This window comes from Gavia stellata, chromosome 6, assembly GCF_030936135.1.
Source record: "Gavia stellata isolate bGavSte3 chromosome 6, bGavSte3.hap2, whole genome shotgun sequence".
NCBI lineage: Eukaryota > Metazoa > Chordata > Aves > Gaviiformes > Gaviidae > Gavia > Gavia stellata.
The window spans coordinates 11346688-11372593 of NC_082599.1; the positions used below are offsets into that span (position 1 = coordinate 11346688).

At 36.6% G+C, this 25906-nt stretch overlaps 1 protein-coding gene across 1 annotated transcript in view; it reads right to left on the reverse strand.

Annotated features, from left to right (window-relative positions):
- The window catches only part of ESYT2 (extended synaptotagmin 2), an 89453-nt gene that overhangs the window by 46179 nt on the left and 17368 nt on the right, over positions 1-25906 (reverse strand). Inside the window, exons 2-6 of the mRNA XM_059818633.1 lie at positions 12721-12762; positions 11884-12018; positions 9930-10006; positions 3564-3636; positions 2678-2767 (exon numbers count right to left, since the gene is read on the reverse strand). Of these exons, the coding sequence (XP_059674616.1) occupies positions 2678-2767; positions 3564-3636; positions 9930-10006; positions 11884-12018; positions 12721-12762 (417 nt within the window). The remainder of the gene's footprint in view (positions 1-2677; positions 2768-3563; positions 3637-9929; positions 10007-11883; positions 12019-12720; positions 12763-25906) is intronic.

The window sequence follows — 25906 nt, forward strand, 5'->3', positions numbered from 1 at the left end:
CATATCCAAGAAACAAAAGCTTCCAATGGAAAATATACTTCCAAGTTAGAGATAGAAACAATTTTTTTGAAGAAGTCTGTGTAGTATAAGAATTTCCATGATGTTCACATTTTCTATTAAGCTCTCTTACTGATACTTATTAAAAGCAGTATCAAACTTCAAATCACTGAAACTGTCTTACACACACAGAAAAAGAATTTTCCACCAGTAAGTGTGTAACGCATATTACGTTCTCCTTTATATTTTTCTAAAATAAGACTGTTGTACGGACTTTGCAACATCTGTGAACATTTCTTGATGCATCTATAGATTAAAAAAGAAAATTCCTGGAAGCAGTAAAATGGAGACTAGAATTAATGTCATATTTTGTAAGATTTAATTCAATTTAAACTGTAGAGTATTTGTTACTTATTTTCAGACACTGACAATTACATTTACTATCTAGCCTCTGTTCTTCTACCAATGCTGTCCCAAGCTGCCAACAGACATACTGGTGCTTGTCAGCTAATCTTACCTGCGAGATTCAGACCACAACTTTTGAAGTGAAACAATCACTCCAAGGTACAACAACCCACTATCTATAGTGCCTTATCGTACCGCCAACTTGAATGACATACAACTATCACTGTAACGCAGAGCAAAGTGTTGAACTGAAATTGTATGACTACACCATCCAGGTTCCCAGCTTTCAAAAACTGTATTAGTTTCAAACTTTGCACTTACTGTATTTTTAAAAGATCATATTTATTTCAGCATGAAAAGGCAAGACAGCCATATAAAACACGGCTTCTCATGAAAACTAACCAGGTAATTTGTGATAGGCCAGAACTCAGAAAAGTTTGTGGCCTCAGAAAACCTTCCTTAGCTCATTTTCTTTGAATTACTCAGATGCAGAAGTTTTCTTCCTCTTCAGTGAGCTAAGAATCATTCTCTTTAATTCTCTTAATTCAAGAGAATTTAAATATGTCTGGAAAGACTACAACGTTATTGAATCCTACAAGAACGAACATCATTTTGGTGCCAGACTCCATGTTACAAATTGATATTGGCTGAGCCAAAAAATCCCCAGCCACTTTCATTGTTGTTTGGGGAGTAAAGAACAGGGAGGGAACCCTAGGAAAGATTTCTAAAGTATATCACAGTTTCATTCAGATAAAGAAATCAGTTACTCCTACAAAAAAGGTGGTAAAACACAGTAGAATCCTATACAAACACTGTAATACCTTGAAAGTAATTTCAGTTTGTACATAATTATATTACTTAAAATTAAAACCTTTCTTAATTACTAAGAAGTATTTTGACTCTTATTAAGCCATGGTCAATGCTTCTAGCTAATGCCAGTTAGAATGCCCAAGAGTCACTAGGTTGGATACAACCTCAAGAGCCTGTCTGTGTGAATGGTTCTGGAAGAGCTATACTTAATGTCAATCCTAATGGATTCAGGTCCAATCTGTTCTTAAGAGACATCAGTGACAGAGATTCACAGTGTCTCCAGGCAGCCTACTGCAGCGCTTTGCTACCATTCAGGCCTTCCCTCATCCCTCTTGTCCAGCCTGAATCTTCCTTGCTGCAATTATTTGTTATCCTATCTGCCATGGATATGCAGAATAGATTGTGTGTTTCTTTTCCATAAGAGCCCTTCACATTTTTGAAGAACACATTCTCCTCAGTCTTCTCTAAACTAAACAGTTCCCATTCTTTTGGTCTGTCCTCAAGGGTCAAGTTTATACTCAACTTCGTATTTGGATACTCTCCAACTGGTCAGTATCTTTGTTGATACTGATGAAGTGCTGCGCCTAAAACTGAAAGCATCTTGTGGGTTATCCTCTTGTTTACACATGCTAATCTGGTTATATCATTTTCATACCAGCAACACCTGGTTGGTTTACCTTTGCTTCGCTACTACTCCTGCCCAAATGTGCACTTTGGCCTAGCACATATTCCAATTGAATTACCTGACACCCTCTCCCCCCTCCAACTTCTGCTACTGTCATGATCGTTTTGAATTCCAATTCCATCTCACTCTGTGCTTCATCCATTCTCATACCTGGGTCATTAGTAAATGTAATGGAAATTGCCCACCTGCTGTCTAGGATAAAAACTTCAATCATCGTAGTGGGTAATCTGAATATACCCAATTCTGATTTTAATTTGTGGTTAACACCAGCACGGTTTTCAAAACAACCTTGCACAGATCTTGTGGAATTTTAACTTAGACCGTGCTCACCGGCAGACTGTCATAAGAAACAGCAACAAGGTGTTCAAGGAACGTGTGGACGTGGCATTGCGGGACATGGTTTAATGGGCATGGTGGTGTTAGTTGATGGTTGGACTTGATGATCTTACAGGTCTTTTCCAACCTTAGTGATTTTGTGATTCTGTAACAAAAGCCTTTTTACGAACAACTTAGATGGTATCCATTGATCTTCCCTTATCAGGAAGACTTGTAAGAAAAAATTGACAGCTTTGACAAAACACACTTCATAATTCCAAAGTAATTACCTTGGTTTCTTCTAGTATTCATAAAATTTGTCCACTATTTTTCTGGGAAAGTTGAACCAAATGGTAGCAATTTCCCAAATTCTTTACTTTTGCTTCTTAATTCCTGCTCCATCATTTTCTGACTACTGTCATCAGCACTCTAAAAAAGTGCAGAAACAGAGATAAAAATACTTACAGGTTTCCTAAGGAAAAAAAGGGATAGTGCTCCAACTAGGGGCATGTCTCCAATTAGTGGTTCCAGGATAACCCTCATAGTGCCATGGATCTGTGGAAGGGGAGGGAAAAAAGGCAATGGAATTGACTTTAGTTCAAGTTTTAAATAAAATTTATTCACTGGCAATGCTCACACTTCTAGTTCTTGATTATGGAAGAATTTTATATATATATAGTTTTACATGTCATCCAAACCCAAAAAAATCAACACAGGCACTAAACAGTTGGACTTACAAATTCATTACCGTGATCTACATGATGCTGTGTCATGTTAGTGGTAATTTTGCTAAAAATATCAAATAGGTTATTTATATGGCTCAATGTAAACAAATGTGGCACAAACCAATATGATGGCATCCACAGATACTAGAACAAAAGTAGGTAAATGCTTATAGGTATGTCAAGACACACACACAAAAAGCATTTCCTCATTAGACAGAGAGACATGTTATCAGAAAGTTAAGAAAATCTGAGAAACAGTATCAAAAGGCAAGACTATATAGTAATAATTGCATCTAAACTGATAATTGCATCTAATGCTGAAATATTAAATAAAACAAAATTTTAAGCTCCATGAACATTGAACATTGGCTTGATGTGAAATTATCTCCATCTTTTACAGTAGAAAATGTTATATATTTAAAACAGTTCTACATCTGAAAGGAATTTACCCTTTCAGCTAAGTCATGTTACTGAAATTATTATGCAATATCAGTATTATGCAACTGAGAAAAAAATAGTGAGCAACAAAACTACACAATTACTGGTTCTTTCTTATAAACTATTTCATCAGAAAATAATGCTTCAGTGATGACTCAGTATCAAAATAAAAAAAAACTTAATTTCACCTGTATACTTTTCACACCAGCTCTGCAGAAGTATCTCTTGATCTCCAAATCAATTTCACAGTTTCCAACAAAACTAAAACAAAAAAGAAGGTATAAATTTCATTTTTATGGACTAAGCTACAATACACTGTTAGTTCTGTTTTGCACTGTCATGGCAATATATTTTTGTATCTCAGTCTATACAAAAAAAATGCATGTTAAAACATTACAACATACAACAAAGTCAAGATTGTTAAAAAAAAATTACATCCTCTTCAAAACATCACCACTGTCATCAAAATCACTCAAATTAATACAAAGGTATGTTATCTCCAGAAGCATACAAAAGAGAAAACACACAAATAGCCTCACTTTTGGGAAATAACAGACACAGAATTCATACTCCATTTCAGGAAAGCTCTACATAGGTCTCATTGATAGTACATGTACCCAAATCCACTCTTACCTAATATAATCATGAGAAGCACTAGACAGAGATGGTTATTTTGCTAAAAATCGAAGTTGTCTGAAATATTCAGACTTGCAAAACCAATCATATTTAGAAATTCAATACGCTGGACATGCTGAGCTGGATGATCCACTAAGCAAGGTTTAAGCCAAAAACAGTTGAGCCCTTTCTGAAGGCAGAGAGGAGGCAGGAAGCAAATTAGAAAATAATGTACTAAATATTATGCAAGTTTTTCCCTGAACAGTTCTTGCATCCCATTTTTTGGGATCCAAGGTCAAGTGCTTGAAATTTTGCAGATGCTGCCCTATATCTCAGACATAGATTTGTAGAAGATGGTAAAAAACGGTCTATTTTGCCCATGCTACAACACTAAAAGATTATTTGCACACAACTCAGACTCAGATTTTAGCAGCTGCTTTTCTTGAAGCTCCATGCAGGTCAAGCATGTACCAGCAGAGTTAAGCAGATCTTTTTCAAGGACTGCTGCTGCTGTGAGCTACATTGGGTCCAAAACCAAACTAATTCTAAGACTCAACAAGGAATTTAGGAAGAAAGCTTGAAACTCTGATTTAGCAAGGGAATTGGTCAATGATTCTACAGAATAAGAGCTAAAACCAAAACCCAACAGACTGAATACTGTGCTACAGCTAGGGAGAGACTGGCTGGACAAGGAGGCTGGCTAAGAAGATATGGGTTATAAGGAAAGGACAAATGAAATCTGAAGAGCTTTCTGAACAGACTGCCCAGTTAAAGAAAACGGAAGAAGGAACTAAGTGGGGAAAAGATAAGGCAGCTTAAACAAAGTCAGACACTGCTGGGGGGGGGCGAGGGAGAAGGAATTTGTTTCTTCTACAGGGCATCCAGTTCCAGATTGTGCGGTAGAGTCCAGGTAGGTTCCTCAGACCTAGTCTGTACAGTGAAAAACTGTTCAGCCATCTTTAGGAGTCTGATGGAATCTTATTACAGAAATGTCTGGGAAATTATGAACAAAATGGAGTTGCTCGCCTCATGGGGCTATTTTAGGATCAAGTCAACATGAAATAAATTACTCTCACAGTAACAGCAGAACAGCAGGACCCCTGCCCCCTCCCCCCGACAACTGATGGCCATAAGGTACTATCAAATGAAAAGGAAGATGAGAGTTGCTGCATTCAGGATATCCATTATTCAAACCACCTGTAGCCTCCTGTGCTCTATATGTGATGGTGCAGTCTATGGGATTTCAAGCAAATGCAAATCTTATCAATCCCTTGAACAGAAATAAACAATAGTCCTGAGACATTCTTGTAAACATCCAACATTGGAATTTATTTTGGACTATTCAAAAGATAACACTATGCAGAATCATTTTGGTACAATGACCAGTTTGGGGAACTGGGAGACAAAAACATGGCAGGGGTCTATGTGAAAGGAAGGTGACCATTGCTTTCCCTGTAAAGTATGTAGTGTGACTGTACAGTTTAAAAATAGGTATAAAATTTTTAATACACAATTTAAAATGATGTAGTTTCTATTTTTACCTATCTAACTATATATAGAGATAGTAGAGATATATATAAATCCACATACACACATATATATTTGCATAACAACATGACACAGAGAAGCAAGATCAATTAAAACCTGCAACTGAAACCTCAATCTTGGCACTTTGTAGCATCAGAACTATTTGTGTTATGAAGACTGGGAAGCAATATAGTCATCTGAAAATCCATAATAACATGATGACAAATTGAAGTAAAAATACTAACAAACTGCATTTGAGGGTAGTAAGTCAACAACTTTTAACCTTATAATAAAGCTAAACATGGTTTTATCCCCTAAGATATTTGGCTGGGTCCATTAACAGTCGATGTCATACAGAATTCCACTGTAATGTAACATACAACTTGAAGGCTCATTTAGTAAGCAAATTCTATACATTCAAATCATAATATTCCAGAAATATTTATGACCCCTGTAACGTACAGATCACGGAGATAGATTACAGTTTAATGAGGACAGTCTTGTAAGAATATAACAGCAGCTGTACGGAATCAGATGAGAAGCACAGTATACTGCATGTGGTCATTGTAGCCCATAGAAGATACCCAGAAGAAAAACAAAGAATAGGACAAACGTATTTCCCAGATTAAAATTATGTGTGACTCTGTACATTGGTCTTTCTTTAGAAGGTCTTTAGAAGGTCTTTTGTCCCCATTTTTACAACTGTCTTCTGCCAGTACAATGGTACTGAGTTTCTCCATTCAAGTATGCCACATAAAAAAAAATATATTTCCATGTGTTTAAATATGCAGCCTAAAACTTTCTTGTAGTGCTTCTATTTTTTGTGTCATGAGAAGGTGAAAAAACCTCAGCTGTACACTGTTAACAAGCATTTCCTCAATCTCTCAATCTTTTTCGGCTTTCTTTACTACAGTGTACATTTAATTTGACAGTTTATCTTGTTTTGTGTTGATCCATAACGTTTAATTTTCTCCAAATGTTCATTACATTCAGGCACCTTAGCAAATGTAAGATTTCTATTTATTAACAATATATGTGGACTTTATCTTCATTTGCTCAAGTAGTTAAGATTTTTCCCTTGCACAGCTTTGTCACCAGAAACTAGACTTTTAAATTGTAACATGAGTTTTGACAATATTTTTTAACATAAAGCTCACAGTAAGTAAGAGAAAGGTAGGGTGTTCCTTTGCAAACATGGTCCTGAAATTGAATCTTTAAATACATTTTCCAGTGACTGCTTTGTGGATTAGCGAGTCAAGCTGCTTACAAGAGTAAAGTTCTTAAGTGGATCCTGAGCAATGCATAAGACCTGTTCCAAAAGGTTCTGAAAAACACTCTGAAGCAATGATCATAATGCATTCTATACCCTTGCAGAAACAATAAAAACTAAACCAAACCACACTCCTTTTGCAATTAAACTTAGAAGAAAAAAACAAAAAACAACCTCAAGGAAGATGCAAAAAATACTAAAGTGTTTTGGAGACACATTGAAACTACTTAAATGTACCATATGGAAGGTCCAAAGCAAATGCATATACCCCATCACAAACAACTGACAGTAGAAAGGCCTAAAGGAAGCCACAACGGTGAAACAGCAGGATAAAGGGAGATTATGAAAGGAATTAATGTACTTTAAAAAAATTAAAAATATAAATAAAATAAAATCTTTCCTTCCCCCCACCGCCACAGGGCTTGGCTTCGTACAGCTATTCTTACAAATGCTTACAGAGACTGTTTTCCTTTTCAACTGTATTTAGGGAATGAAGGGTTTATAGAAAGCTCCTAACTTTAAACTTAAAAATAAATTAAAATTAGAACAAACTAATTTAACTGGAGATTAAAATCCACAGGGATAAATACTCCGAAGGACAGACTTTTCTCCAGCACTAAGACTGTGCTTTATAATCTTGCAAAACTGAGCTAAAGTTGATTCCCTAAGAAATAGTTTACGGTTGGGATCTGTACAGAACTCTGCATCTAAACATGCCAAGAACATTTATTACAGAGACTCTTTCTCTTCATTCCTGTTACTACTGAAACAATCCCAGTGATGGACCCTTAGAGAACATAAATAAATAAATAAAATCAAACAGTAACAATTGATACTGGGATGCCATCTGTCTTAAACTTCTGTAAGTAAAAGCCTTTGAAAAAGAGCCCTTTCCCAATGAGAAAGCGTGAAGGACAAGTCAAATAAGAAATGGGTCTTCCTTTGATAGTGGTTTTGTCTAAGCCTTAATTGCTAGAAGCTATGATAGCTCTCCTGTTTCCATTTTCTTCCTGGAAGCCTATGCCACTGGCAGTAGGGACAGGCTGTTGGGGTAAAGGGGCACCTAGCTGACTCAGAACTATTATTGTTATTTAAACCACTTCAAGGAATTTATTTCAGCCTTTTAGACTGGATTTTACTCCCTCCAGCTGTTATGCCTTCTCTAAGTAGGTTGCCATGAGACATATGGGTAAGATTTCCTTCAGGTCTAGGTAATGGGACATTATTCCTGAAATTTTTGTACAAACCTATTGTCTTTTTTACATTTATCTGTCCCAACCTACTTCATGAAGATGAGCAGGAGGAAAAAAAGAAAAAAAAGAAAAAAAGAAACACTAGATTTACCCTCTCCTCTTGTGGGAATAAAATCACAGAATCATTAAGGTTGGAAAAGACCTGTAAGATCATCAAGTCCAATCATCAACCCAACACCACTACACCCACTAAACCATGTCCCACAGTGCCACGTCCACACATTCCTTGAACACCTCCAGTGATGGTGACTCCACCACCTCCCTGGGCAGTCTATTCCAGTGTTTCACCACTCTCTCAGTAAAGAAATTTTTCCTAATATCCAGTCTAAACCTCCCCTGGCGCAACTTGAGGCTGTTTCCTCTTGTCCTATCACTTGTCACTTGGGAGAAGAGACCAACACCCACCTCTCTGCAACCCCCTTTCAGGTAATTGTAGAGAGCGATAAGGTCTCCCGTCAGTGTCCTCTTCTCCAGACTAAACAACCCCAGCTCCCTCAGCCGCTCCTCATAAGACTTGTGCTCCAGACCCCTCATCAGCTTTGTTGCCCTTCTCTGGACAAGCTCCAGCACCTCAATGTCCTTCTTGTAGTGAGGGGCCCAATAGTTCTGCTTCAAAGGGGAGAAGTGGTCTTGGGAGACTTGGCCCCTCAAATGTCTCAAAAATAGTTTCTCAAAAACAATTGCTTTGCACTGTGTCCATAGTGGTCAGACAAGCCTGTTTTCCTGAAGGCTTAAGTCTGAAGAGGTGAGGCTGTTCTCACAGCTGCAACAAAGTGGCAACAAAGAGAAAACTGAAGGAAATTTCTCCATTAGGGCTAACAGCATCCATCCAGTGGAACTTGCTCTCAAGAGACAATCCTGCTGTATTTTGTCCAATCCCTGATTTGGACAGCTGTCTTTTTCCTACAGAAATAAAGTGATTCAATTTAATAAAGATTGGGCCCTGCTCACGGACATAGCCCTCACCCCCCTCTGAAACCCAGGAAAGGATGCAGCAGCATCTTCTCTTACCACTTTGGAGCCCAGCTTTGACAAAGCAGCACAGACTTCAACATAGCTGAGATTTAGATAAATAATTCAAAATTAAGAATAACCAAGTTCAAACTTTGGAAGCGACTCTGAAAAACAAAAGCTGAGAGGCCTGTTTACCCTTCTGGTTACTGCCAGGGAAGCAGCAAGAAACCCAGAGGCTGCTCTTTGCTGTATTGTCAGTGACTGTCAAATCTGGCCTTTCCACAAGCTACAAACAGGCAAAAGTAGTCACTGTAACACGTATCTATGATGGTCAAATATAAAAACATTGCTGGGTTCACTCACTGAACTTTCAAAAAAATTCTGTAACTGCAGACTGTGTTGAGAAAGACTTTGGCAAATGCTGGGTAGATCTATTTATAAACGTATATATAAAAGGGGTCATGATGAAAGGGCAAAGAAACCTGAAGCAGCAGTTGGTCTGGCATTATATAATACATAGATTTACTTCGGTTAGTGGTATGAGCACAAGTACTTTGGTAGCTATCATTCTCTTTTTCAAATACTGTGTTTATAAAAAAATCTAAGTAACTGAGAAAAGTAAAAAAAACCCAAAAATCTTATATCCTAAATTTTAGGCTGGACTAAACTTCACAGCAAAGTTTTAATACATTAGAAAAAAATTCAAAGCTTTAGCTTTGGAAAGCATTTTTTGATTAACCAATGTTACTTTAATGATGCAGTCACACTGAATTGATATACTATTTCCCTCAGATAAATGCTGTTTACAGCATGCAGTTCCTTCCTCCATTCATACACAATTAGAACTAACTACATATGCGTAATGAAGCAATTTTTCTCCTTAAAGCACATACTGTAAAGCATGGGCACCACTGTAATATGGTAATAAAGTTTACCTGATTTGAAGATCCAAAATTATCTGCCTTTTGTCCACATTTTCAGTGTACACTTTTACACCATTTATCCGCAGAGGCTGAAACAATGAAGTAAGTAAAAGTTGGATCCTTCTACTGAACTATACCATATTAAACTCTTAACTTCGAAATAAAGGTGAATATATGCACATTCATGGCTGAAGTTAAGAATTTACTATAAGCATTATTAAAAGGTGTGAAGCAAAGCTATCAACTTAGCTCAAAATGTTATTTCAAGGGTAAAAATTACCTTGTTAGGATTCACTCAACCACAGCCCTTCTGACAATTACCCTGGGTTTAGACCACTAGATTTCAAGATTTACTGAAGATTTAATATCAAGCATTCCCTCTCCCCCCAATAAACATCTCATTTCTCTGTACTAGTATATGTCTAACAGTCCCAGTCAAAGCATTCTTTCCTGTGCAACTGAAACAAGCTAAATTTAATTCACAAAAACGTAATTGCCTTAAGTGGAATTTAGTCAGAATGAATGGAAAATAATCCATAATCCCCACAAAAAGCTGTGTCAACCACTGTGTCAACTCCTTCCCTCTCTCTCTCATACAGAAACAACACATATCAATAAAATATTCCCCAGACTCAAATGTTCATCAAATACTAGGTGGGAGAGGATGACCAATAACCTTACTTAGCACCACCTCCTGTCAGATTTAAAGTTCTTCTTTTCTGGAAAAATTGGCATATTTCTATTTACACCTTTTTAGTAATTTAAGTAAAATGGAAATTTCACTTCTCTCAGATTCCCACTGTGTTTGGGGCTGTGCAGCTCACAGGATGCAACACAGTCAAGGCTGCAATATAAAGTTAAGAACAGCTGTTTCTCATGTCCGAGATAACTCAGGCCAGGTGCAGAAGCATACAGAGGTGTGGACACTAATTTAAACCCTACCTAAAATCAGTATGGCTTAAAAGGAATGCTATTCTACAGTCTGTAATACAGGTGCTTCTAAGGCAGGACAGAGCCCTTGCGTAAAAGGATTTGCTACTTTTAAAAAAACACAAAACAAAAAAACACCACACAAAAGGTGAAGTAAGGTATAATGAACTGTAATATACATGAAATAGAGTCACAAAGAGAGAAGAATAATTCCCCTCCATCACACCTGAAACTTAACCTCAGTTTTCCTAACATTCGGGGGGGGGGAATGATCTCTTTTTTTTTTTTTAAATCCTTACTTAAAATCCCATTTATGACAAGCAATAGGAATACAAAAGACAGCTTCACAAAAAAGTTGTTAAGCTGCATCTCAACAGAAGTAAAGTTCTGGTTGATGCAGGTAAGAGTAAGTAGTGCCGAACTTACTGCAAGCAGAGGTAACTTATTCTTAACTTGGAGTGGTCAAACAGGCTCTTCTGCAGGCATGTAAGAGCTATACATTATGACCCCTTCTTTCATGGCACTGAACAGAAGGTAAACACCTATCTGCTCCTTGACACTATGTTATGTGCAGTCCTGTGGAAAGCTAAGCCAGCAGCCTTGTCATTGGACTCCATACATAACATGATTAAAAGTTTGTTACAAGAAAGTTAATTGCCCTTGAATCATCTGGCAAGAAAAGGATAAGGGTCCCTGCTCGCTCAATGCAAAGCATTACATGAACATTAACAGTATTAAAATCATGTTGCTATGAGCTCCTCACATGACTAGGAATTACTATACTTTGAGTCTTCTCCCAATTCTCAGGTAAATTTCTGAAGCAGAGACCCCAGGGGAAAAAAAAAAAAACAACAAAATAAAAATGAAGCCTCTGCTATAAAAGCCACACACGTTTTTGTTTTAATGTTACAACAGAAATCAGAATCAGGGTTACCACCAAGTGTCACCAAGAAATATTTTCGTGTAGATTTGAACAGGCTACATGAAAACAGTACGTGAGACAGAGCCTCTTGGAAAAACTTCACCAGACACTGACCTGATGACCAATATCAATCTTTGTAAAACTGAAGGTACTGAGGTGGTTGTTTGCTCCTCTTACTGCTGGTTCTATGGTCTCCCGGAAGAGTTTCTCAATAAATTGGCAAATAAAAGGCCACATCTGTTTTACAGTCTAAGGGGAAGGAGAAAAAAAAAAAAAAAGAAATCTACATGGAACACAACTTCACACATAATTAAAAAATATTCTTTAAGGTGTATGTAAAAAGTTTATTTGCATGTAAAAGGAGGAGGAATAAGAAAAAATGAGTCAAGTGCATTTCTTAAATACATGCATAAGATTTATAAATGTAAAAAAACCTGTATTGTACTGTCATGTCTGAAAATTCTCTATTGTTTTTTTTTTCCTATTTTCTAATTGACTCATGTTCTTCTATGTTCTTTGAATGAAAGATATTTTTAAAAAAACCAGGCTACATAGATCTATATTTTAGATTATCACACACACAAATCAAAACTGCAAAATTGATTTATTTTCAGATTGTAGGTCAGGAACCTACAATAACTGGAAAGTATCCCAGACAAGTAGAACATAAAAGACTGTGTTTACAGCTGCTAGGACTTCCACACAATTATAGCTGTCATTATTTTAATGCCACTTAAAGTCATTCTCCAAAACTCACAATTTCACTACCATAAAAATAGATTTAATCTTTCTTGTGACTAACTAGATCAACGACCAGAAGCTTCAAGTATATAAAAAGCGCAAAAAGTTAAAACTACTCTGTTCTCAGATTCTTGCCTCACCATTTTTTTTAATCTCAGATTTCCCTCCTCCCCCTTCCCATTTAGAAGAGATGCTAATGACTACCCTTACCTTGTTGAGCCATTCTGCCCTCTCTGTGTCTGGAAAATGGACCTAAAGAAAAGAACAACCACCAAACAAAAAAATCAGTACAAATACAAAACACTTTTTGGTTAATCATGTCCAGTCATATATAATACAGGAAAGCTTAGGGATCTCCCTATGAGCAATGTATATAGTGAGCAACATATTAAGTAGTTAACATTCTTGACAAGAATATTAGAAATCAAGCAGATAAAATATGAACCCATTTCTGAACTACTTAGATACAAGTCCAAGCATATATTTAATAGTGGCATCTGGAATAAAGTATTGCTTTAACACCATAAATGATCTAAAAAATATATAGTAAGCATAGCTGACACAGCTACTGTCAATCAAATTTACCTCCTATGTTTCAGATGTTTTTAACATGACATACATGACTGCCGGAGTCCTGACTGCATTTCTACTTCCTTTCATTCATGCCAGATCTTTTGCAATGTCAATAAATCATGGCTAAAAATATTTAATCAGTGAAGCTGAAGCTCAGGAATACGGATTTAAGCTCTGCCAAAAGCCCTTCAAAAGACATTTTTAGTGATTTCTTTTCTTAAACAACTGCAGAAATCAGTAAGAGACAGAAGTATGATGGTATATACAGGGGATGGAAAGTACCCATCAGAACAGGAAAACGCCAATTAAATGCTGGAAGAACAGACACAGTTTTCCAGACACAGCAGGAGAGCTTTACACACACACACACACACACACACACACACACACGAGATAAAAACCTGAAGCAGTTCAGCAGAAGCAGAGTTAACAAACGTTTCTTTAGAAACAAACAGCTTCTACAACGACATGCAGATCACACTTCTGAAACACAAAGAGCCTTTGAACACACTAAAAAACTGTGACCTACATATACTGACTTTCACAAAGCAATGTCTCTACTTAACTGAATTGTGAAGTCTTAATCTCTTCATAGCATAACAGATTGTACCACTGGTTTTAACAGCAGTGCCTACTGGTTATTTTTATAATGCATATATCCCAAATGTGAACAGTCAGTTAAATACATACTTTTAAACTGTATTTTCAACAAGTTGGATTTGAAAGCAAGCCCCATTAATGACTTCTTTGTTTAGTTTTTATTTAATTCTTGCATTAACAATCAGCACTAACATATTCTTGAATATACTCAAGTTACCTTCAGAGCAGTTCTTAACTTCATCTAAGCATCCATGTTTTAGCTATGCTGGAGGATTGGCCCCTACAGCATAATCAATATTGTCAGTTATTTCTCCGCTCTGTTTCTTTCTCAATATTCCCAGGTCCATAACTAACGTAAGCTGTACTTTTTTACAGATTCTTCCACTGTCAAAAGAGAGGCTCTTGGCATCTTTTTCAAATTACTTTTTTCAAGTATATCACATACCTATCAAAACCATTACAAGTGTCACAAGAATGACCAATTATCTGCTTGACTGTAACAAAAACATTCAATAGGATTTATTTTACTTAATGAGTTCAAAGAATAGAATTATTAACAGATGGAGCAGTTTTGGAGCCATATTTTTATATTTTATTTATTTAGAATTAATTTCCTACAAAATTATGGTGGGTAGAATGTCAGAAGTCTGTATTTAGAAGGTTGGGTGGGGTTTTTTTCTTTCTTAAAAACACTTCAATTTTTTGCATTTGCAACAAAAGCAGTTACTGTATGTACCTGAATTTATAGCTGAACAGAGCTTACACTCAATTTTCATCTTGCAGCATTCTCAAGTTGCTTTCAGCAGTCAAAAAGTTAAAGGAACAAAAAGAACGAACACTGTGTTAACCCTAATGCTAATAAGTAACATTTTGATCTTTCTCCTAAAATATCTGCCTTCTGAATCTGCAGATGGAAAATGTACCAATTCTCAATAATTACTTATCTCTTACGCATGATGTTGCATCAACATGAATATTTCATTCTGATTTGCTTATGAGAGCAATCAGTGATGTTCATAGGGTGGGAACTCAAGAGCTGTTCCTTACAGAGGAGAACACGAACTACAGCCATTGTAATCAACAGCAACAAAATAAATCAAAAAGAAACACAAAATAAACACACAGATGAGGAAAGGAAAAGAAAATTAATGGAAATACCAAAATTAAACCTGTCTGCTGCGAGTAATGCAAGACATAACAGAGTTACCATGTTCACAATTCATTTTTAGTCTTTTGTACAAGTATCCAATTGACATCAACAGGAGAGCCACACTAGACTGAGAAAGACTTCCCATCATAAATATAATCTCAGCCCAGATGAAATTCGTCTTCCTCCACAGAGTGATCCAACTTCCCAGATTTAGGGTATAAGCTTCCCAAGGCCACGTTCCCTGTGCTGTGCACACAGCTGACATTCAATACATCTGACTGGAATAAAACAGGCAGCATCTCTCTCTTGCACCCATAAAGCACCCTTCACATTCAGTCCCGAACTATGCAGAATCACTTCAGATAGGTTGGGAAACAAACAAGAGGCCACATACACTAATATCTAGCCATATATGCTAATTTATTAATTTTGAATTTTATCTACTGTACAGTCTTTTTTAAGACCTTGCTTAACAAGAGGACATGGTTCTTAACTTTTTCCACAGATTTAATAATTACTTGTCCTTTAGTGTGCCACACCTATCACACTCCTATCATTATTTGAGTTAATACTAGGTCAAAACCTTAATTATGTAAGCCTAGTTTACTTCTACAGTTGCATGTGTTAATAGGCAACAAATAATACAATGAATTACATCTTCCATTCCTGTTTCTCATCCCTTTTCCATCCCTCCTTTTCTACTTGCTCCACTTTTAACATAGCTCAGTTGCATTCACTGTCTCTTCTGACATCAAAATCAGAGAGAAGAGACTCAATCTTCCATCTTCAAGACTCTGAAATCTTTAATCCAGCCAACCTTGAATCAGAAGTTGAGCTTTATTTAATCTAAAGATTAACCAGGTAGGCTGAAACAAGGCATAAACATTTATCAATCTACTAATCCCATACATTTTTAGCCTGCTAGATGAGACTGCAATATTAACGGCAACATTATATTTTGCTTTGAGAGGTTTTGCTATCAAACACAATCTTATGCAAAGACAACTGGGGAAAGCCTGAGGGATGGAAGTTGGTACTCTGGATCAGTCAGGAGTGACACACATCGAGGCAACTGCACAAACATTTCATGGCCAGAAACAGAAACAGGCATCAGACTAACTCGTGCAAAATCTGTTAACTCCTGTATAAAATCTATTAGACAAGCACGACAGAAGGAGACAGAAGTCAAGATTTTGGCAAAGACAAACATTAAAAGCGTTTTCCACTTGATTTCTGTTATTAAATTGCTCATGCAGGTTTGGTAAGTACTGTCTCATTTCAACCACTTGGCATAGTTATTTATTATTCAAAGGAAAGTATAACTAGAGAGAACTGTTGCAAGAAATACCTTAATGACCGTGTTCAACACTGAAAACATAATATGACATGTTCCAGGAAAGTTCTGATATTGGAAGTTATATTACAAAATACTTGGAAGTGCTCAAAACATGCGTTTCTGCACATTAAAAATACACGATTTAGCTTTCTCACACAACTGCTTGTACACAGCTCTAAGGAACTCTCATGTTTACTTCCCATTTCTGATGTGCTTATACCCTGCACTGTCAAAAACTCAATTCAGAACACATTATTTTTCATAATGATCAATAAAATACCAGAAACAGCCCAAGGAATGCAGTTCCTTGTTCTGTCCTAGAAGACAATAAAACAAAACAGGGACAAAAGAAAACCATTATCAAGCTCCCATTTCTGTAATAATAGCACAAACATTTCTTGCCCACAATTATTTTATTATTGAAAGTCTCTATATACGCTCTTCATAGTGGCTAAATTAACTCAGTTTTCTGCCCAGATGATCAGCTGCATCTTTCTAAGGAAACAAGATTAGACAAAGAATAATAACCATTAAACCCAAACCCCACAGACTAAGGATGGGTGGGAAATTTTAAAAAGTTAAACAGTAATCAGCAAATGATAACAAATGAGTTTCAAAGTGCAAATAACAATAATAATATTGCTGCCTTAAATATAATTCTTTGTTCACGTAAGGGAGGTTTCACATATCTACATAAATGTCACTAAAAGCAAGCACTGACGAGAAAATTCAGAAAGAATGAAGTTACAACACCCTTCTGGAAGTAATGGTGAATGCTCTCAGCACAAGTTACAGGTATTAATAATCTACTTTAAAACAGAAATTGCACAGTAGTTGTTATTATTCACTGATCCCCTCACTGTAAAACACTTTTCTTTTTAAAATAGTCTTTGCAGCCTTCTCCATCCTTAAAGCTATTTATCAGCCAAACCTTGTTATATTTAACTTCTATTTAATGATTATGAATAATACAGTACATAGGTCCTAGGTATTATTTACATGAACTGAAACAACAAAAATGGCACCTACATCGAAAGCACAAAACTACTGCTATTGACCAGAGTATTCCATAAAGTGAAAACTTTGCTACAAACCAATCACCTTCTCATGAATTGCGTATTACAGCAAAGTAAGAAGAGACAGCAATAAAAGTAGTTTAGATTTAAAAAAACAACAAACAAAAAAACAAAGCAAACAAAACCCCCACTCTGCTGTATATTGGCTTTTTTCCCTTCTATTTCGCCCCAGGGATTAAAAGTAAGAATTCCATTTTAGAGTACATTAAAAATAATGTGTTATAATAGCTATGTTTAACAGATACTTGTCTGAGTCAGCATTACTTAGCTTATGTCTAGTTGCTTCCATTTGCATTGTTTAATTACTTGTTGGTCTAGATCAAAATCTTAAAGAAACTACACCAGTAACTTTTTCTTTACATAAGGTCACACAACATAATGAAGTTTCTTGATATAGTTACAATATAACTAAGTATTCTTGAACAGTTTTCCAGTTATTTCAGAAATATCTCTTATATTACATATCTATGCCTTCTGCTTACTTTGGAAAGCTAAAATTACATACAAAAATCCTTCTCTCTAGCAAAAGTACATTTGTCTAGCTTAAATGTAAAAATATAAAAGGGTATCACAATTAGTCTTCATAGCCTCTTCACGCATCATCAATGGAGAGGGAGAGCATCTCACAGAAGGAAATTCAGAACAGAAGCCCAACTTCAGTGCTCTAAACAACCTCCTGAATGCACAGCATAAGCTGTTATTTAACTACTAAGCCTAAAGCTAGGTGGTGTGGAGGAAAAGAAATACACTAAAATCAAAGTGTTTTCCAGTCAGTAAAGCAGGCTGGCCTAAGAACATTTACCAAACTTCTTCAATCCCAGAAATACTGTAGTTCCCATATCTTCTGAGTTACAAGGAAAAACACACTAAATATTTACTGTTGCAGAACTGCAGTATTCCTGAAAAAGAAAATTAATTTTTTTTAATAATTAGGTTTCCTCAAAAAAGCTGCAATTAACCACAGACACTTGCTAATAAATTAACAAACAACTACTATTTCCATTATTTTTTGGTAATCTGATTCTGTTTCTGCATAGCATGCTTTGGCATGTGTGATAAATGACTCAACCCCGAATAGGATTGCAATTAAAGTTTACAATTTATTAAACGAATAGAGGCAAGCAAACAGCGCTGGGTGCGCCGGGAGTCTCTGCTCCACCAGGACGCACACCGTACAGTTCTCGTTTTCGGTTTATCTTTCTCCTGCTGCTGCATATTCATAGGAAAGGTTGGTCTTTGTAAATGAATTAGGTTCCCCCCCCCCCCCATATGTGACGTGTAGCATGATTTGGGTGGAGAGACGAGTGCTATAGTCATATATATGTTTAGCATGACCTCGATAATCTTCATTAACATATACAGGGGTGTGAGTTGTAATACGCATTTCACCGGTAATGAGGCAAAGGTTAGTTATCGGACACGAAGCCTTTTCAAAGAAACAAAGGACCTCTCACATTTCTGTTATTTTACTGTCTTTGCTGACCATAAGCAGGGCTGTCCTGCCTCCGCAGGACCCCCTCCTTATCTGCACCCTGTGTTAGCCAGGCAAGTCTCCACTCCCCCGGGTCGCACAAGAGATAGCAAGGGCAGTCTTAACAGCTCTTTGTGCACAGGAATCCCACCTCATTATCCAAATTCCACACGCCCTATAGACTTCTTTTGCTTAATACTATGTGGTTAGCAACAAAACCGATTTTGGAATGTTTGTCAGGCAACCCTTGCAAGATACAAGAACGATATACATTAGCCACTCTGTGTTTCTTAGGCTTATGGGAACTATATACATTAACCATTCTGTTTTTCTTAGGCTTATGGTTAACAAGGGTATGTAGGACAGGTCATCACATTTCATCATGCGGCCCTAGCATTGTTCCATATTGACACGAATCAGATGAACACATTTCACACATGGATTTTGTGTTTGCAGTCTTAAATACGATAGCCTTTGCACAGCAAAATTCATATTCAGTATTACAAATGCTGTATGTTTTCAGTATAGGATTAAGCAAGGACTCTTGAAACAGTTTAACTGAGAATCATTAGGGGTGTGTTGCATATGTAATGTCTTTCAACAGAAACACCTGGAAGATCCAGAAGCAGGCTGAATATAGAAAATCAGTTTTGCTGAATACACTATCAAAGTACACAGGCTACTTTACAAAATGGTAGTTAGAAGGACCTGCATAAATAATACAACTAACCTAAAATTAAACCTATATAAAATAAGCAGTAGAGGTTTTAATAGTAATTGCCCATAAACAAACGAAAAATTAAAAAAAAAAAAAATCAAACATGAGAAAATTAAGGGGAGGGAAAAAAAACCAAAAAACACACACACACAGAGTAAGTAAGATACAGAGATAAAGGAGGTGGGGAAGGGCCCTTGAGTCACTGGAAAAATGGAAATACTGGAAAAAGTGGAAACATATCTAAATAGAAGAAACAGTTGTAATGCCCAAGCAAGGTTAAGGATTGTATTATTCATAAATTGGAACACAAGCCATTTAAGTGCTTGGACAACACATTGGAAAACAAAACAAACCTTTAAAATAATAATAATAAAAAGAATAATTACATGCCCTTTGAGTCAGATTTGCACCTATGAGACGAGAGTGGTATTAGAAACACATACTTGGTATCCCACCAGATGTTCCTAAAACATTCTACCAGCACAAACATTGCCATCCCACGTGGACTGCCACTATCAGTTCAGCAAGTCCTAAGAGCTGCCACAACAAATTACAGACAGCTATTCAGCACATGTTTTCCAGTGTGATCTCTACCGTATTCTCCACTGCCTCCCAAGCTATCTGCTTCAGAGTCACTGTGAGCATCAAAGTGAAAAATAATTCTTTCAACAACACAGCACTTAAACACAAGTTTGCACTTGCAGAAAGTCTGAAACAAACAGCTTTCAACACCTCCAGGTTTCAAGACTAAACACAGGAAAGCTACTATAATAAAATTAATATGTCTCAAGTAATAAAACTAAGATTCTTTATATGGTATAGAAAGTTTTATTTCATTGCAGCCTTCTTCCACCTCTGTTCCTCTCCCCGTCTTCTTAAGGTCTAAAGAAAGGCCTAATTTACTGACCAGTTCAAACTGGAGTAAACAGTAGCTCACATACACAGGATATTTCAGCATCCTGGTACATCCTGAAGGACGTATTTCCTAACATACATTTGTAGATATCATATCTGGGAGACAAGGAAAATGACTAGCAGCACATAGGCTGGTTTTTGTAAAGTCAAGCTGAACTAGCATAAAACAGGTCTTCATAAAATACTGCAAATTGTAGCAGCACTGTAAGAAAAGTCACCGCTACCCATACACACACTGTTGAACTTAATTAAAGCCCAAAATACACAGAGGGATCTCATATCCAACGTTTCTGCTGTGCTAGAATTAAAACATAAAATTAAATTCAAAATATTTAATGCTTTTTTAACTTTTACCAATGACCATAAATGTACCTATGTTTCTCATTTAAATAATACAAAGATGCTACTTTACTTAGATTTTAAAAAAAATAGGTATTAGATATAAAATACATATATAAGACTGTAATTGAGAAAGTTGTTCCTCTGTTTTCCTTCTCATTACAGAATTCACTGGAACAGCATTTAGAAAATTAACAATACTCCAGTATTTGCCAGCAGCCTAGCGAAAATCTGATCAGCTTACAGTTGTGGCAGCTGTGGATTTAGAATCCATCCCTCTGCAGCCCTGCAACACCACCAGAATATTCTCACCTGGACACTCCCCCTAACTTCTGTGGCAAACTATGTCTTTGGCAGTGCAAAATAATGATGTATTTGCAAAAGAAAAGCCCTGCCTGAAGGAGGCTCCAGAGCTTTGATAGGACTGAAATGGCAGCCCAGAAGCTAGTCATGCAATTCAGAACTGAAGGATGCCGAGACATTACAAAGCACAACAGTTCCATTTTCTCCATGCGTATCTTTCACTTCAACATCTATTAAATATGCTTCACTCATACTGGCAGTAAGGCTTGTCAAGAACTGCATTACTTTTCAGCAATTTGACTCACCAGTACAAAAACTAGATAAAATTTGCCTAAGTGCTGCTATTTTTGCAGAGATGGAGCAAGCATGCTGCAGTACAAAGTTATCCAGAAACCTCCTACTTAGCAGCAGCTTGCCATAACAAAATCCTCCGGGATAGGCATTATAAGCAGCTGCTCTGGAAGAATGACAGAACAGTAGTCTGCTTGTAAGGGACCTGGGAAATCCTACTTCTAGCCTGACACTCAGCCTTTGCAACCCCAACTCAAGGAAAGCTGTTCAGCCTAGGAATTAAAAAGTGAGTATCATTTAACTTCCAGACGCATCCTGGCTTAATCACCTTAAGAACAACATATACAACAAAAATCCCTTGCTTCACCACTAGTGGTTACACGATTTCCTTCCAAACATCTGGAAATACATTGGCATGGGTTTCTGTCATATCTGGATGCAGAATCTACCCTAAACACAGCATACTATGTCTGCTAGAGGGAACCACGCAGTTCTGCTTTGCTCTTCCATTATATCTTTCTAAACTGAAACCTTTAAGCCTTCAGTCCTCTACCACAGATTCATCTTCTAGCACAGCCTAATTTCAGAATTATCTTCAAGTACTAGTATCCTAGTACTATATATCATAACTCAGGCTTCAATACAGAGATGAAGTCAAATCTGTAACCAAACTGCTTTATTCTCACTGCAGTTGAAGATGATCTTGTAATTTTTCCTGAATCATCGTGTTCATCCTTCTTTTCTACTTTCCAGCTTGAAAGGGATTTTAAGTTAAGTTTTCAGTGATCAATTTGCACTGCCACACGACAGTAAAAAAATAAAACATGTAGAAGGTATATGGGGGCATTAAGTTGCAGGAACCTTAATAGTTTCCACTTTCTGAAGGATCCACATGCAGAACCTCTCATATAAGACTGATATCCTGACACAGAAAGAGACATATTTTTCACCCCTAGGTAGTATTTTTGCTCTAGTATTTAATGAAGGTTTCTGGACCACATCTGAAAGAAGATCTCTGCTTCCCAGGGTGGGAGATTTCCAGCAAGTAACTTCAGCAATGTGGCACAATATGTCAAATTAGACAGGAAGTGTTCCTTAGACTCGAAACAAGTTATTGCGAACAAGAAATAGAGCCTTTAGAACTAAATTTTGCTAAATAAATTATTAAACTTGCCTTAATCTTTCTCTACAAGAAAAAAAATTCTTCGTGATAAATACATAGACTGACGAAATTAAGTTACGCTTCTCACAGTGTGATGGCTAGGCTTTTTATTTTAATTTTTAAAAATGTCTAATATAATAATAAAAAATCCTTTTTATGTCATTATACTGATTAAAGGCTTGCTGTCACACCAGGTTGCAGACACCTAGTGCAACCAATGTTTACAAAATAAAACATTTCATGACAGCCCACATTAGCACATCTCCAAATTCCCACAAGCACTGCAATCATTACTGAATGCAGAGACCCAGATTTTCAATGTTTAAACTGCTGAAAGGTGTAGCATGAACCATAGCTGTAATGACTCACTCAATTTTACCACTTGAAAAATCTTGCACAGTACTACTTTTTGACATGTTATCAACTTTACCCTTTTATTCTCAAAAGTAATTTCATTCTTTCTCCTCCTTTCACAAATAAAAGTCTTAATACCTTGAAATTCAAGCTTTCACGTTTTAAAAATTTTATAAAGGCATTAGCACCTTATTTTCAATTTGACACATTTCAAAAACATGACACCGTTTGTATTTTCAAGCCTGTATAACAAATTCCTTTTCAGTTCCCTTGAAAATCCAGACATGTTCCCACTCCACTGCATGCCAGAGTGCCTTGCTCTCCTGATGGTCAATAGAAGAAAAATTTTCCTCTCTGGATTGCTAAATATTAGCTTTCAAAACAGCTTATACAACCAGTGTCACAGCACAACTTATTGTCCTTTGAATTGTCTACAGCTATGAAAGAAGTGCTGGGCTCTGCACCAAATTGCCAGCCATCCTTGTTGTTGCCATCTAGACTAAAACACTGAAGATTTCTTTTCCTTTTACTCCACTGACCCACTACCCGCTTTACTAACCCCTGTAGTCAGGAGCTCTGATTCACTAAGGCTCCAGTTCTTTCACCAGGGAGATCTTATTCCTGTTAACGCTTGCTAGATTACCTAGCTAATCTCTCTAAGGGAACCATGCAGGTGTTCTGTGTAGACTAAAATGGACATCAAGTTTCAAGAAAGGTAAGTGTTCAAGAAGTACTGACCACCTCCTGCAAGACTGACTGTCCTCTTTCTCAGGCAGATTAAGTATCCTTTCCTGTCTTTAAGTGGCTTACCAGCAGCTAATTACTGAAGAGTAAAATGATCTCCTATGTCTTAATGTGCACATTTTAGCACGAAACATCTCCACCTACTGAACCCCAAATTTTATAGGTTAACCTTTTTCTTTAACATATAACCTATAACTCACAATACATTTGAAACAAATCTATGTGAACTCTGACAAGAGAGAGATCATTCACTTACTTTTTACTGGTTTGAGGGTGAGCAAACTGCAAATTTGTGTTTGAAAATAAAAAAGAGCAAAACAGATAACTTGATTTTTTTTGTAGTATTCAAGCTAAAATATAGTATCAGAGCATGCAAATTCAAGATGGGTTAACCTACGTCCTAAGAAATCAAACAAGTCTGTACAATATGCTCATTATTTAGCTCTTATATGCTTATTATTTAGTTCTTACACTAAAATAAAATATATGCACACCCATGTTTTGACTGAATCTGACTCTTAACACCAGCAAAAGTGTGTAACTTCTATGTACTGCATTGCATCCAGTACCATCCAGCCAGAGCTTATTCTTAGTATTAAAACATTTTTTAAACATAACCAGAAACCATTCAAGGTATAACATGCATTTTAAAATCCCCCTGTAACATCTCTACCTGAAACACTAGAAACTTACTATGTCAAGTCCAGAAAGTATAAAGGCTATCGACAGACTGGCAGTTTTGTTGAACCTGTAAACATGCAGTGATAAACTCTCTCTGAAACTATAAAACTCTGCTGAGAAAGTAACAGAACGTAGAACATTCTAATAATGTGAAACCAAAAAGAATGGTAAAGTTTAATTTGAGTCTCAGTTAACACAGTGGTAACAAATGGTGGGGAGGTAAGCCCTACTTAACCTGATAGCATCAGGTAGCAGATGACAAACAGCTTACATGTGTAACTCTCTGGTTCTTCCATTCAAGCATTTAACCAGATACTTATACCAGGTTCTTATACAAAGCTCAGTATTTCTAATAATTAGGTGCACACTAAAATTTCTAAGATTCATGACATTTTTCCTTTATCCTCTCTAAAACAATTCTGTCCTCCCTAATGGACTGTATTTCAGCACAGAATAGAGTATGGTGTTATTTGTTAGAAAAAGATACTCAAAATATATCACACATTTCATTGGCAACACATAACATAGAAACTTCTGCACTAGATATCAAAGATCCATCTAACACAGCAACCAGAAGTGATGTCTACGGAAAAGAAAAAACAAAGTAGTAGTATGGAGTTATCCTTCTCTGAATATCCTCTCAGCTTCTGCAAAGGCTGGCTGTAACCCTTAGCAGCTGTTGTCACCCTCCTTTACTACTTTTGCCCCAAAAATGCTCAGCCCCTCGGGGGAGGGGGGGGGCGGGCGGGGGGAGGAAAAAAAAAGAAGAGGAGAAAATATTAATTCCATTTTACAAATTCCCTTGTAACATATAAGTTTACTTAAGGTAAAACTGAAGCTCTAGATTTTTAGGACAGCCCTTATCCTCACACAGGATCATGCTGAAAATACGAGACCAATGACATACATAACTAGAAAACACTCTGACCACCAAATTCCAATCCCCCACAAGTGCAGGCATCATTATCCTATTTCTGTTTATAAACTCCACCTTAACACCATGGAGTTTGCTACTATTCCTCAGTACACACCAGGAAGGGCAGCTCTAGAGTGTTTTTGGTACGCTGCGTTCCTAAGGAAAGACACTGAAGCACTCCCTGCTAAACCAAGTTTCTAAACTTAGGTATGCTACATCATATGTTTGAGTTACAAGGTGGAACCAAAACCCAGACTGCCTCCCAACTAAATTAACTATTATCCTCATCCTTAAATATCAGTCTTACTATTTTGACTCTCTGTATTAGCAACAAAGGTACTTTAGAGGAAAAAATCTTCATCAAATGACAGAAGATAATGTTCAACATAAATAAAAATCTCCACCTAGTAATATCACTTGGTTTTGAAGTAGAAAAGGTATTTTCATTATGTATTGAAAAGGTTTTACAAGCATGTTTTCAATCTGTGCCCACAGCTTGTAATTCCTGTATACATCTAAATCATAGATCTGTTTCGATGGCGTATCTTTCAGCTGGAATATCTGTCCCATGAATGAGCTTAGCATCTCTTATCCAAGAAGCTATTTTAGAAAAAGCAGAGTAAGTGTACTTAAATCAAACATGCAGAAGGAAAGGATACTACTGAAACTGCATCCTCTGAGGAAAACATGCATTCTTATGCTACTGGATTGACACACATGGCATCTGCACAGTATAACATCCAGCGAGTTGCAAATCTCCTGCAAGA